This window comes from Callorhinus ursinus, unplaced genomic scaffold (genome assembly GCF_003265705.2).
Source record: "Callorhinus ursinus isolate GAN/ISIS: 27379988/994484 unplaced genomic scaffold, GSC_fseal_2.0 scaffold62, whole genome shotgun sequence".
Taxonomy (NCBI): domain Eukaryota; kingdom Metazoa; phylum Chordata; class Mammalia; order Carnivora; family Otariidae; genus Callorhinus; species Callorhinus ursinus.
Window position 1 is genome coordinate 6,522,932 of NW_027397124.1, and position 13,566 is coordinate 6,536,497.

The window sequence follows — 13,566 nt, forward strand, 5'->3', positions numbered from 1 at the left end:
CCCTAAAGTGCCTTTGACTTAATCAGTGTGTAGAATACACAGAGCCATGTGGAGGCACATGATGGGCTGACTCGCAAGGGTGACCTCTTGCTCTGCACCAGCTTCAAGCAGGAGGATTTATTTATGACCGATTGCTGCTCTTCATAAAGACCACTCAAGAATAGACAAAACTATGCAGGCCAACTTGGCAAAGGCTCTGGGATGGTCCAGTTTCCCTGGGCCGGGGGTTTTCCATCCAGGCAGGTGCTTAGGATCGTCAAAGTGGGGTTGCCTGTGGAGATGCTACTCTGTGAGGCTCCTGGTTCTCATCCCAGAGCTCACTGCTCAGACTGGGCGACCTGGCACAGTGTCTCCCATATGCCATGAACAAGGCAGATTGGAGAAACCTGCTGTGGGAAACCACATTTTACTTGCATTAAGAAGATGTTTTCTCTACTGTATATGATACCAGGATCTATGCAATGGTTCCGTGACCTTGAAACTTCTCTGGAATAAGAAAAAACCAAAACCCTCCGCAGGTACCATCCACTGGAGGTACCCAAACTTAATAAAGATGGTCTATTGTAAATGAAATAACAAATTCTGCAAACTTCAGCTTAATTTTTCTTCATCGTCCAACCTTACCTGTGTGGGGCGGATCTGAACCAGAGATAATATGGGTGCAATTATAACTCCGACAGGGACTCGTCCATGTAACAGACCTTTTTAAGAAAGACATTTAAAAATAGCGGTATAGAGTGTGTGGCTCAGCGGCGTGATTCAAACGCAGTGTTCTGTCCAAGTTTGTGCGCGCAGGGCTTCCCAAAGGCAGAAATGACTCTCCTGACAGCTTCCACGAGTTCTTCCTGAGTCAAAGACCAAAACAGCAGACCCCATGGCAAAATTATGAAGCTGTCCGGATGAATCCTCCCAGGCCCCAGGCTGACATGTCTTCTCCTGATAGCGACCACAAGTTTCCCTTTGCTTTCTGACTTCCTTGCTCAAGTTCAAGGTCAGGCATCCAGGATCAGTGCTCTTCTTTCTGCCAAACAGATCACCTCCCAACACAGCAGTTGAAAAGAACCTTACACACTTATTCTTTCCCACCATTTCTGTCGGTGTGTAGGAGCAGCTGAGCTTGGTGGCGCGGAGATCTCTGGTGTCAGCTGCGGTCTCTGGAAGGCCCCCCTGGGGCTAGAAGGTCCCCTCCAAGGTGGCTTGCTCCCATGGCAGGCAAGCCGGGGCTGGCGACCAGTGAGAGGTCTCAGCTCCCCACCACGTGGCACCCTCCCGACGGGGCAGCAGGCTTCCCTCAAAGTGAGGCATCCAAGAGAGCAAGCTGGACACTGCAGTGTGTTTTTTCTGATCAAGCTTCAGAATTCAGACACCATAAGTCTTGCGACATGCCCTCGGTTACAAAGTTCAGCCTTATTTAATGTGGGAGGAGACTCCATAAGCACAGGAATAACTTAAAGCAAAGATTTCTGGGGCCATTTTGGAGGCTGGCTCCTGGGCTTCCACCTCACTGTCAGGTGCCTTTTAAGAAGAAATCCCTTTCTCCTGTTAAAATGGAAATTAATCTTATATCAGTTGTTGACACAGGCTCATCGAGGGGTTAGATTTCAGAGTGACGTCAGGCAACAATCACATCGACCAGCATTGGATCTTATCCCTTGTTGTAATAAAAGGTGTTGTCTGGTATTGAAAGGATGTAGGCCTGCACCAGGAGGAGTGGGGACCGGGGCTGTCACTTCCTGCTGACCTACATAAGGTCGGATGTGAGGGGAACCGGAGGGGTCCTAGAGAGAGTGAACTGGGATAGAGGCCAGGTGGGATCTGCCAGCTTTCTCCAGCGGGGGTCATTCCCTTGGCCCATCCTCAGGGCCCACCGTCAAGACAGGGGAGGGCCAGCCCGGGCTGCCTGAGGAGGACAGACTCCACAGCCAGCCATGCGGGAGGGCGCGGCCTGCTCAAGCCCTCTGCCCACCTTCCCTGCGTGCCCGGGACAGAGCTGGGACCTTCTCTGTGTTGCTAAGTCTCCACGGCCCTGAGTGTCCCTCCCCAGCAAGCCCCCTTGCCCCTTCCGGATCCCAGAATCCCAACTACCCCCGCGTTAAAGTGGGCAACTCCGGCCCCACCAACCACCTCAGGATCCAGCTCAATTCACTGCCCATTATTTCTTCTCTCTCTTTTTAAACGCTTTCTTCTTTTTCCACGCAACAGCAATTTGCTATAGAAAACACAGATAAACAGTGTGTGCATCCATACATCCATACCCATAATCCCAATGCCAGAGACAACAATGGTTAACGTCTCAGTGAAAACACGCCCAGGCTTGTTTTACGTGTTGGCTGCACTATGGTGTTGACTCCCTGCTCTCCAGAAATACAACGGAGGACCTAGTAGCCTCTCCTCCTCCCTTCCGACTTACTTCTGAAGGTTTATTGATAACCTAGGTCGTCAAGCTGTGCAAGGAACCGTGTTAGGACCTGTGGATTCCCAAGACAGACACAACGCAAACCCTCAGGTGCTTGTCACCTAGGACTAAGGGACAGTGACATCTGACACTCTAAGTTGGTTCCATCATGGTCGTTACGGTCAGTGCCTTAAGGGGAAATGCATCCCAGAGCTACCCAAACTGTCTTAGTCCTCTCGGGCTGCTCTCATGAACGACCACGGACGGGTGACTTATAAACAATAGGAATTGATTTCTCATAGTTCTGGAGGCCGGAAGTCTGAGGTCAGGGGGCCAACATGGCAGGATGAGGGCTCTCTGCTGGGTGTTAGACTTCTTGTGTCCTCAGGTGGCAGAAGGGACAAGGGAGCCCTCTGAGGTCTCTTTTATAAAGGCCACAAAATCCCATTCAAGAGGGCTCCACCCTCTTGACCCAAGGCATCTCCCAAAGGCCCCACCTTCCAATACCATCATCTTGGCCATTAAGCTTCAACATACAGGTTTTGGGGGGACACTTTCAGACCATGCCATCCCCTCATGCGGCCACGTCAGGGAAGCTGTGGCAGGACCTGAGGCTTCATCTGAGAAATGAAGGGCGAATAGACATTGTCCAGGAAAGAGAAGGGGCTCCAAGCTAGGAAGGACAGTAGGAAGCTCTGATATCTGCCCTATTGAATCGCTTCTGAAGACTGCAGAAGAGTTTCCCCAAATGTCTGTGGGATGATGGACACAGAAATCATATGCCCACTCATTAAAAAAGAGGTGTCCTAGTTTTCACGCCAGACACCCTAAATGAGCCTCTTTTTCTCTTTTAACAAGTTCCAGGCATTGGGATACACACCTAAGTTTGAAAGCCACAGCCTGGGGGTCACTCCTGGTGCAGATGGCCTGCGTGCTCCTGGAGTGCAGGCTGGTCATTCCAGAACCGTCCCCACAGGCCCCAGCCGGGCAGAGAGGTGTTCGTGGAGCCTGGGAGAGGGAGTGGAGGTTAGTTACTGCATCTCATCAACTCTATGGGCACATCTCATTCTCACATCTTAACATCTCTGAAACAGGGATGAACCTTAACTGACAGCATTTTCTTCCAAACAAATAATGGCATGTCTCCTAGGTTTGTCAAAACACCGTGGTCATCTCTCCCCACTGCCCCTAGCCTCTCCTCCCTTGCTTAGCTTAGCGCGCCCACCCAATCCAAGCTCAACATTTCCTGCCCTCTTGGGAAGACCCACCAGTGAGAGTACTCCACACCCTTCAGAATGTTCTCCACCATGCTGCTAGACCACATGACCAGTGCCACCTGCCACAACTTTCTCCCCCCGACATCTTTTAAATGTTTTCTTGTGGTTCCTGTTTCATTTTTGCCTTTAGTCATGAAGTCTGACAAAAAAATAAAAGGGTTTCTGGGGCACATCTTCTTCGGTAGAGATACGTCTATAAATACAAATCTCCATAACCAGGAAAGGGGTTCAGGGACCTTTCCTTGCAATGTTTACAGGCTGAGATCATTAACCAGAAAGACAGAATATTCTGCTGTAAGACCTCCTATCTGAACTGCTCAGAGATCTGTTCTGGTTCCCTTGTGGTAAACTGTAGGTCTTCTAAGGCTGAAAGGGTCTGTCTTGGGCAGGAAGGTATTGGCATAAGCCCTTCTTGGGACCTTTCCAGCAAGGATGTAGGAGCCCATGCTGTTCCATCTGTCTCTGTGGCCATGGTCCCCAGCCCTCCCTCCCCTCCAGGCTCACCCACCAGCTGCCCCTGTCCCCCGAGGAGGCTTTCTCCTAAGGACTGTTGGGACCTCAATGAAGACAGTCCAGAGTTCAGCCTATAGCTCTGGGCAAAAGGCATGATGAGTGTCCACAGAAGTGTGGACAAGGAAGAACACAGTCTGTTGTTCTCAGAACCCAGAAATCTGGTATCTCCACTTCTATGTTGGCCATTCACTTCTCTTCACATTTCCTTGTTGTTAGTACCAAGAGCACGGACATAGAAAATCATTTCCTTCACCTGAGCGTGCATCTGCTAGAAAGCAAGGGTTTGCATCTATCAGACCCTAAGACTGCACTGCAGAGGTAGCCGTTTACAGCTGGTCCTTTGGCTTCATGGTTACTCCTTTCTTGGATTAAAGGCACTATTAAAAACCTTCCATCTGGGGCAACATGTTTAATCTTTCATGAGAATAAATCTTCAGTGCTTCTGTGGAGTTCTGTCGCAGAGCTTTCCACGGAGACCTGGAAGGTGCACGACTGCTCTGTATTGTGGTTGGTGAGCACCCATCCACCCTGGGGCTAATAATGCCTGTAGGTGGTTGAACTGCGGCAGAGGCTGCTGGTTGCCAGTCAATAACTATTGTTCCTCTCTTTATTACTAATAGAACTTTGATTTTATTCAGACCCATGATAGTGCCCCCCCAAAAAAGAACCACATTTCCCAGCCTCCCTTGCAGCTGGCTTGACCACGTGACTGAGTTCCAGCAAATGGAATATAAGCAGAAGGGCATAAGATGCCCTGGAAGTCTCTCTAAAGGAAAGCTAACTTATTTGGAAGGGGCATTTTTCCTCCTGTCAGATACCTGGAAAGTGTTAAGATGGCTGTCACCCTACTAGCCATCTTGGACCATAAAGTTATCTTGAGGATGGAAGCCGCCACAAGAGAGAAGGAGGCTGGAACAGAAAGATACAAGGAGTTGGCTCCCCAGTTGCCATGGTGTTGATGTTGCAGGATTTCTTTTCCTCTGGTGCCCATGGTTCTTGGTCACACCTCTTCGAAGAATGAAGAGGTAGACCAGACAAAGAGTAGTGGGCAGCAAAGGAAAGTTTATTGAGCAACAGTACAAAGCTCCCAGAGAGGGAGGGGGCCCAATAGGGTTACCACAGGGTTCTTAAGTCTAGCGGGTTTGATGGGCTTGTTGGTGGGCTGTTTTAATCTGATTAACCCTCCATGAGCCTGTCACCCAATCAGGTTTTTGTAATCTACCTATCATGTGGGAAAGAAAAGGGTGGAGGGCTCCTTCCAGGGTGATGTAAAATCCTTTCAAGGGTGGTTTCCTTTTAGGGCATGAGTCAGGCAGGGGTGGGGCCTGTCCCTGCCTGCCTTTCTTCCAACTATCCTTCATTACTGACCCGCTAGCCCTGGACTGCCTGCCTCTTGACTCCTTAGAAGTGTGAGAGAAATCAGCTTCCATCTCATTTAGGCCACTGTTGTTTCTAATTGTCTGATGTAAGCCGCTGAATCTGCTCTTAACAAATGCATTTAGGATTGTAAGCTGTGACCTTTGGATTTCCTAGTTGGAGGATCATTGTCTCATCCTCCTGGGAGGCAGCAAGCTAAGCTGAACAGCATGGATTTTAGGTTTGAATCCCTGCTCTACTGCTAGCCACATGCTGCTTTTTATCTCCTCTTCTCTGTACCCGTTTGTCTTTCGAAAAGTGATATGCATTAAATTAGTGCATACAACATACCTGTCACATCATAGGGACCCAACAATGTTAGTTTCCTTGTCTTCCCCTCATCCCCGTGTTGAGCATTTTATTTTAAATACTCAAAAGAAACAGGTAATGCACGTTTGAGTTTATTTCTCCATAAGGCGACTCTGCCATCGTAAGTGGAGAAACACCAGTAGGGTTAGGCTAGGTAAAAACCACCACAGTGATGGCAGCGGGAGTGCAGGACAGAGGGAGGTTGCCAAAAGAAGAAGCCAGTGGAGTCTCCATGTGATCTGGCACAAACCTCCTCTCACTCAGAGCGAAGCTAGACTCTCTGGCTGAAAACAAACCGGAGGCCCGTTGGACCTGGGAGGGCTGATGCTCCCAGTTTTCCATGGCGCTGTTGTCCCCCGAAGTCTGAGCACCAGGGTGACTGACAGCATTTCCAGCCTGTGGAACACAAGCTGACCACCTGGGGAAAGATGTGTGTGGGGTAGAAGCAGAAAGGCCGACTTAGCTGGCGAGGCACAAACATCTCCAAACCTAAGTGCATCTAAAAGGACCCCGAGCAGGCAAGTTGTGAGAAACGCACTCTCTATGGACACTGTGGATGAATGCTTTTGGGCTGCCAGCCAGGCTCATAAACACCCAGTGCCCTGCTCTAACATAAGAAAAATAGGCTTGGGAGAATTCAATATTGTCGGGCTCTTGGCTGGTTCCGAAGTATGGCAAGGGGGAGAGAAGTAAGAGAAGTTACTGGAATGAGGAAATGGACCACCCTCGTGAGAGAAATAATGGCAGGGCTCCCTACCCCCATGATGACCCGGTCCTCAGGCCTGTACAGCTGTGGTTTTCACATCATTCTACTCTTGGACCCTTCTGGTGGGGCAAAGACCCCACGGACTTCCGATTTTGCCAAAAAAAAAAAAATATATATATATATATATAATCTTAGAGTTGGAAGAGATCAGTTAATTTAGTTCAGTTCCACTTCTCCACTTGCAAAGTGTTCCAGAGAGAGCAGGGGAGGTGGCCAGAGTCACAGCTAGTTAATGCAGAGCCAGGCCCGGGACGGATCCCCCGATCCCTAGGTTGTGTGTTTCATCTTATAGCATTAATTTGGTCAAGGCACTTCTTTTTCAGGTTTATTTTCTTATGCGGATTCAATTACCAACCAACTGGGAATAGCTGTTACCTTAAAACCATTGGAACATGATCTGAAATTTCAGACTGCTGAGAGGGCCTTGGAACCCCTCAAGCGTGGAGACCCACACACGTGGGGCCAAGGAAGGAATGAGGGCAAGTCTACAGAAGCAAGTGAGGGAGAGAACGAGCTTAAGCTGGAAAGAAGGACCAAATCATTTTTGAAAACTCAGAAACAACAGCTTCTAGGTTTCCTGGGCTACTAGAAACAAATCGAGAGCATGACAGAGTGCTAAATTTGCATCTGCTTCCAGAACTAGGACTAGAAACAAGGAGGTGAATCCCTGTAAGAGGACTAAGGCCTGGATTTGCAAACCTACAAGCTCGACGACAAGCATTTTCCCTGTACCCTGTAAGGTACAGGTCTACCTCCATTTTCCATTCATTGAACATCCACAATGTGGGCTTTTCTAGATGTTTGGTTCTTATATTCGAGGAGTAGAAGAGGCGGATGGGGAAAACAGAAGCCAGGGAAGGGACATGGGCAAGGTCACTTGGCTAAAAATGGAGCCCAAGGTCAAACCTAATCCCCAAATTGACCGTAGGCCTCTTTCCACCCTGTAGTGAGTCTTTGCGGGAGATGTAAAGGGAGCTCGGTCACCCAGGAAATACTCAGTGGAGACCAAGAGGTGCTGGAAGTCCTTGGACCGCCCGTCCCTGTGTTAGGACACCATCTGAGCTGCAGCCAGTGCAGGGACCGGCCCTGAAGGCCCACGGGGCAGCTCGTGCACCCACAGCCAAGGACAACGGACAGAGGTACTTTCATGCAAAATGTTTATTTGGAATACGTGTGCTACTGAGCAGGCCAACCATCCGGAACTAGCGAGTCTTTACATTGTGCAGAGATACAAGAGCTCCCTGAAGACATTCATCTGGGCTTTACTCCTCTTCACCCACCTCCACCTCTCGTCACCTTAAGACCTCTGGTGCTGCCTGATCCGGGGGTGATGAGCTGCGGCTGGAGACTCGCCGCTACCCGTTGTGTCTTTTCCTGGGACCCTCTCTACCTGCCTCCTTCCGTCTTCATGGTGCCCAAAGAAATGATGAGCAGATACAGAGTTTCTGTGGGGTTACAGGGCCTTGTATTCACCACATTTGGTAAGTTTTTTTGTTTTGTTTTGTTGCTGTTGTTGTTCTTCGAGATGCTTCTGCTTAGCTTTCCTGACAGGCCTGAGTGTGAGGGCTCAAATTTCAGCTGACCCAAGTGGAGAGTAATTCATTGATTTTTATAATCTGTAGGTTACTGCTTTTCTCCCTGGCTGGGACATATGGTTTTCATTTCTAATTTCTGCCATATGCTTCTCAACTTGAACTTGCTTTTGTCTCTCTCTTGCTCCGTGACAGTGAGTGTCACACATGTCAGCCCTGCCACGGGGTGAGGGTGGGGGATGAAGGAGAGAGGTCTCGCCTCTCTGGCTTGGCTACAAGCCCCAGCAGACCTGGCTTCTGTACGGAGAAGGGAATGAATCACCTTATGGAGAGCGATCCCCCTCACCCCACCGCCCCCCAATCAAGGCAATGGGACCAACGGCTGGATAGTCTGGACTTGCCTTTGGGTTCAAGTTTCAGTCACTGCACAGAGGCCATAGAACAAGGACCTCCCTGTCTTCTGTAATAAACACAACTGTGACAGGGGCTCTCAAAAGTCAAAGCCAGGAATCTGCAGGCACTCTGCCCGCCTCTCCGCACTGCTGATGAACCCAAGGACTGTTTCGATAGGCAGCTGGCTAGACCATATTGACCTTTTGAAGAGGCCTCAATCTGGACTGTAGTCTTAAACCGCCCCCCCCTTTTTTAAAATAAAGTGTGAAGGCTGGGGACCTATTCTCTCTTTAACCTTATTTTACCATCCCCCTCCTTCTTCGCTTGGTGGGTCCCAGGGTGGACCAACCCACTCTCCTGGAAAAGGACCTCCCACCATGCAGACTCTTAAAGGTCACTTGGAATCTGTCTCTCAAATCCTGTCCTGAGTAGCAACTCTCCTCCCACAAACAGATGTACAGAATCTGCAGTTACAAACAAAAGAAAAAGCAAATGCGCAAATCCCCCAGGCCTGGGAGCGCTGCAGCCGGAGACTCATCCCACCCCGAGAGCACAGACAGATCTGGCAGAACAAGGCTCGGACACAGCAGTAACTGCTCACGAGAGCTCAGGAAACTGGGAGGGTTTCTCTGAGCCTGGCTCTTTAGGGAGCGGGAACCCGGCTGTACTGGTCACTTTCCAAGAGCTGCTAACCTGACACTTAATTGTGTCCTACTTCATCATTTTAAACAAAATAAAACAGAGCAAAACAGCCAAGACACACAAACACAGTCTTTGGCACGGGGTGTGTGTGGGGGGGCAGTCACAGATGAAATGGTGGCTTCATCATATTTTCCATCAGTCCTTTCTGCTCCGAGCTGGGAAGGAGTCGTGTCAACAGTGGGGCGGCTGCGCCCTTCCTCCTCAGAAGCCCGAAGCCAAGCCACTACCAGAGTCCGTCATCCTGCTGCTGCAAAACGCGGTCAGGGGCTAGTTCCAGAGTCATCTGAGTTCACACATTTGAACTTGCATTAACCACAACACTTCAACCAACAGTCAAACAGAAGAGAAAAAGTTCGACTTAGAAATTGCACATGGATCGAAACCTTCACCTACAATTCTAGTAAGGAAACCAGGATCTCAGCAGATACATTTTCAGGGACTTTTAAAGAATTCCATGTGACAAGCGACACGGAAAAGCATTCTGCAAATGCGCGCAGGAGCTGTGTGCCTTGGGCAGGCAGTTTTCTGCAGCTTGCAGAAACACAAGGTTGAAAAGGATATAATGAAGGTACTTGGTTTTCGGTAATTTTGAAACTTTCTTCAAAGCAAGGCAATTACAGCTCTATTACCAACATGTTTTCCCTTCTTTTGTAAATCAAAAAGTACAAATACATTTCATGTGCAATTCCTCATGTAGAGTCCAAATGGCCAAATGTAGAACTTTTAATTTTATAAGCCCCAAATTATGAAACACCAACAGTTAAGCATACATACGAGAAAAACAATGGCAAACACAAAATATGAGAACTTTTTTTTCCGGCCACAAATAATAATGGATAGTTATATATGCATGAGAAGTGGTAATAATAAAAGAATAATTAGCATTAAGTTCGAAACTTCTGGGAAGCTATTTTGGATTAGAGAATGTATTATTTACCTCAGAATGTGCAAGCTTAAAAGTCGAATTGTCAAAGTTATCCCCCCAACACACACCAAAAGATTTATATACAGGCTGGAATCCAGAAATTAAGGTTCAAAGTATAAATACTGATAATTTCAACTAAATTCAGAATGGTTTCAGAAAGATGGTACAATTTAGAATAGAAACTGAAAGAGTATCCTATTTTGCTTTGTGATATACATAGGTTACCCTGTTTTTTTCTCTTCAGGATCCTTTTCTTTCTCTTGAAGAATAAGCTAAAATTGAGTTATTTTGATTAAAAGAAGTTTTTAGATGGGATCAACAAATTGAAGAGGAAGTCAGAACAAAGATCATAGATACGTACAATTGAAGGAGAGAAGCAGACCCCACAAAGATCTCCAGGTAGCCACCCTCATTTGGTTCTAGTAGATGACTTGAGTGATTCACCAACTGTAACAGACTAACTGACCTCTTCCCCATTAAACGATTCCTGGGAAAAAGTTTCTAACCATTCCAAATGCTGAGACTTGGCCCATCTCGTTTGCTGGGAAAGCAAGAGCCTACTACAGCTTTTCACAAGAGCCAAATCTGGAAAGAAGTAAGAGTAAGAACCAAGAGTGCAGATAAGTGTATTTGAAACGATTGTTCAGAATTACTTAGATTCTGTGTTGTTTATTATAGTCCAAAGACATGAAGTTCTTAGGAAATAAAGTCATATGGTACAGATAAAAACGGGCCAGTCAGAGTTGTTTGCGGGCCAAATTGCAGACCACCCAATGGTTCACATTTTAGGAATTTGAAACGTCTAAAAATAGATAAGGTGGTTTCTCAAAGAAAAAGAGAGGGAGAAACAGAGGGAAGGAAGGAAAGAGACAAGAAACCATTCAGGAAGTGTTAGCTAACAAGATACCTTACTTCAAAAGAAGGGGTAAACGCCTAAAAATGCATAAAATTTGTGCAGGCTACTGCAATAGTAAACACAGTTGAATACATAGGCCTCGTAGTACTTTTGTATTGGCATATATATATATAATGTCTCCGGCACTTTTAAAAATATGCAGAGACTAATAATTAAGGATCATTCTAGATAAAAATACAATATTTTGTAAAGGGGCAGGGGGTTGGAAATTCTGGTCTCAGGGGAGATCTCCACAGACAGATCGAGATGAAGCTATGTTTTTTAGTAATTCTAATGGATATGGCAGCAAAAATAGTTGTAAGGATGTTGGCTGGTTTTGAGCAGGTTATTTTCAAATATCACTTACAGCTACATTTGCAAAAGCATCTTTGTGAAAAGTTCATTTTATTAACCCTGTAAAATGTCTATATGGACATGTCTTTCTAAGATAAAAGAAAAGGAGCTGAGTTGTGAAGGGGTAAGGGATGTGTGCTTTAAAACAAACGTGAACCCTTTCTGGGTTCCTCTCACACAAAGGGATACAGACTCTTAAATAAAATAATACTTCCTTAAAAATCTGCCACCTCACAATTGTTTACATCATAGAAAAATAGCATTTTTTGTAAAAAGAAATATAGTTACTTTGTTAAAATGGTCTATTTTAAACCAGCAATTATTTTTCATATAAAGAATTTCTAAACATCCATACAGAACACAAAAATAGATAATACTGAGGGCAAAGCAGACAATGGCGTGTTTGCGAATGATCAAAGTATTTCATCGCCAGATAAATAATACTCTGAGTACATTATGGTACAAGTTTTAATCTTTTAGGAACTTAAAAAGATATTGCTTTTATTCTCTGATGGCAAGTTACTTATAAATAGAGTTACTTGCAGCAGCAGAAGGCCAAATTGATTAGAAACGGGTCATATATATTCATCCCATTTCCCCTAAACTCAAAGTGCTGGAACACCGGGCAGTTGGCCCAAGTCCCAAACTCCTTAACACGAGCATGGACCACAGGCTGTGGAGATGCAGAGGGGAATTTATGACATTTGCAGTCCTTTCAAAATCATTCACGTTCGAATTTTCACATAGAACCAGATTAACACCAAACTATTTACCAGCTTGGCTAAATCCATCATTACGGAGAGTTTATGTGACTCCTTTCTAAATAGAGGTATTAACTCTTCATATTATGAAAACAGATGGTTTCAATGGACTACTGCTTTATTTCCACAAAGTGATTCTGTAGGGACGAGGAGTTCCTTGGTGGCAGTGGGAGAGGCTGTGACGGGATCTACAAGCCAGCAGGCTCCGGCCTACACGCGGGAGAGCCGGGAGGGCAGGCCAGACAAGACGACCCCTGGTGAGTAAACTCTAGAGATCTCGGGCTTCACTGGCATCTCCTCACACCCTCTCCACTCTGCTAGGGTCATAGGAATCTGTGAAAAAGCAAAAAAAAAGCAAAACAAAAAAATTAGTGGTATATTCAATTAATGTGTTTTCTGTTTAATCCTGAGACCATAAATAAGTATGTTGAGGGAACAAAAACTCCCCAAGTGTCGTGAATGCTTAGACATTTAAACAATATTGATTTCACTGAGTAAGAAACTATCATCAAAAGACTGTTTTTAAAAGGACATGTATGATCATTACCTAATCACAGATGGAAACATGTGAGTTGCTTAATTTTTTAAAAAAAGATTTTATTTATTCATTTGAGACAGAGATACAGACAGAGAAAGACCATGAGCAGGGGGAGAGGCAGAGGGAGAGGGAGAAGCAGACTCCCCAATGAGCCAGGAGCCCGACGCTGGGCTCGACGTGAGGCTCGATCCCAGGACCTGGAGATCACGACCCAAGCCGAAGGCAGATGCTCAACCATCTGAGCCACCCAGGCACCCCGTGAGTTGCTTAATTTCTGATAGTTCTTTCCTGTGGTCCACAGTGGAACAGGAGGGCATCGGTAACACTAAATGCAACACTGGTAAACCGGCAGCGCTATGTCTGGCTGATACTAAGGATTTCTTTTTTTTTTCTTTCTTTTTTTCTTTTCTTTCTCTTTTCTTTCTTTTCTTTCTCTCTTTCTTCCTTTTTTTGTAAATTACAACTCTAATGAAATCTTGCTTTAAAAAACAAATACATCTTGGGGCGCCTGGGTGGCTCAGTTGGTTGAGCGACTGCCTTCAGCTCAGGTCATGATCCTGGAGTCCTTGGATCGAGCCCCACATCAGGCTCCCTGCTCAGCAGGGGGTCTGCTTCTCCCACTGACCCTCCTCCCTGTCATACTCTTTCTCTATCATTCTCTCTCTCAATAAATAAATAAAAATCTTTTAAAAAAATTTCATATAAATGGAAAAAAAATGCATCTTTGTGGGGCACCCAGGTGGCTCAGTTGGTTAAGCGTCTGCCTTTGGCTCAGGTCGTGATTCTGGAG

At 46.4% G+C, this 13,566-nt stretch overlaps 1 protein-coding gene across 1 annotated transcript in view; it reads right to left on the bottom strand.

The window, feature by feature from the left end:
* Positions 1-12,338: 12,338 nt before the first annotated feature.
* The window catches only part of JCAD (junctional cadherin 5 associated), a 35,610-nt gene continuing 34,382 nt past the window's right edge, over positions 12,339-13,566 (bottom strand). Inside the window, 1 exon segment of the mRNA XM_073885455.1 lies at positions 12,339-12,571. Within this exon segment, the coding sequence (XP_073741556.1) occupies positions 12,537-12,571 (35 nt within the window). The 3' untranslated portion in view covers positions 12,339-12,536.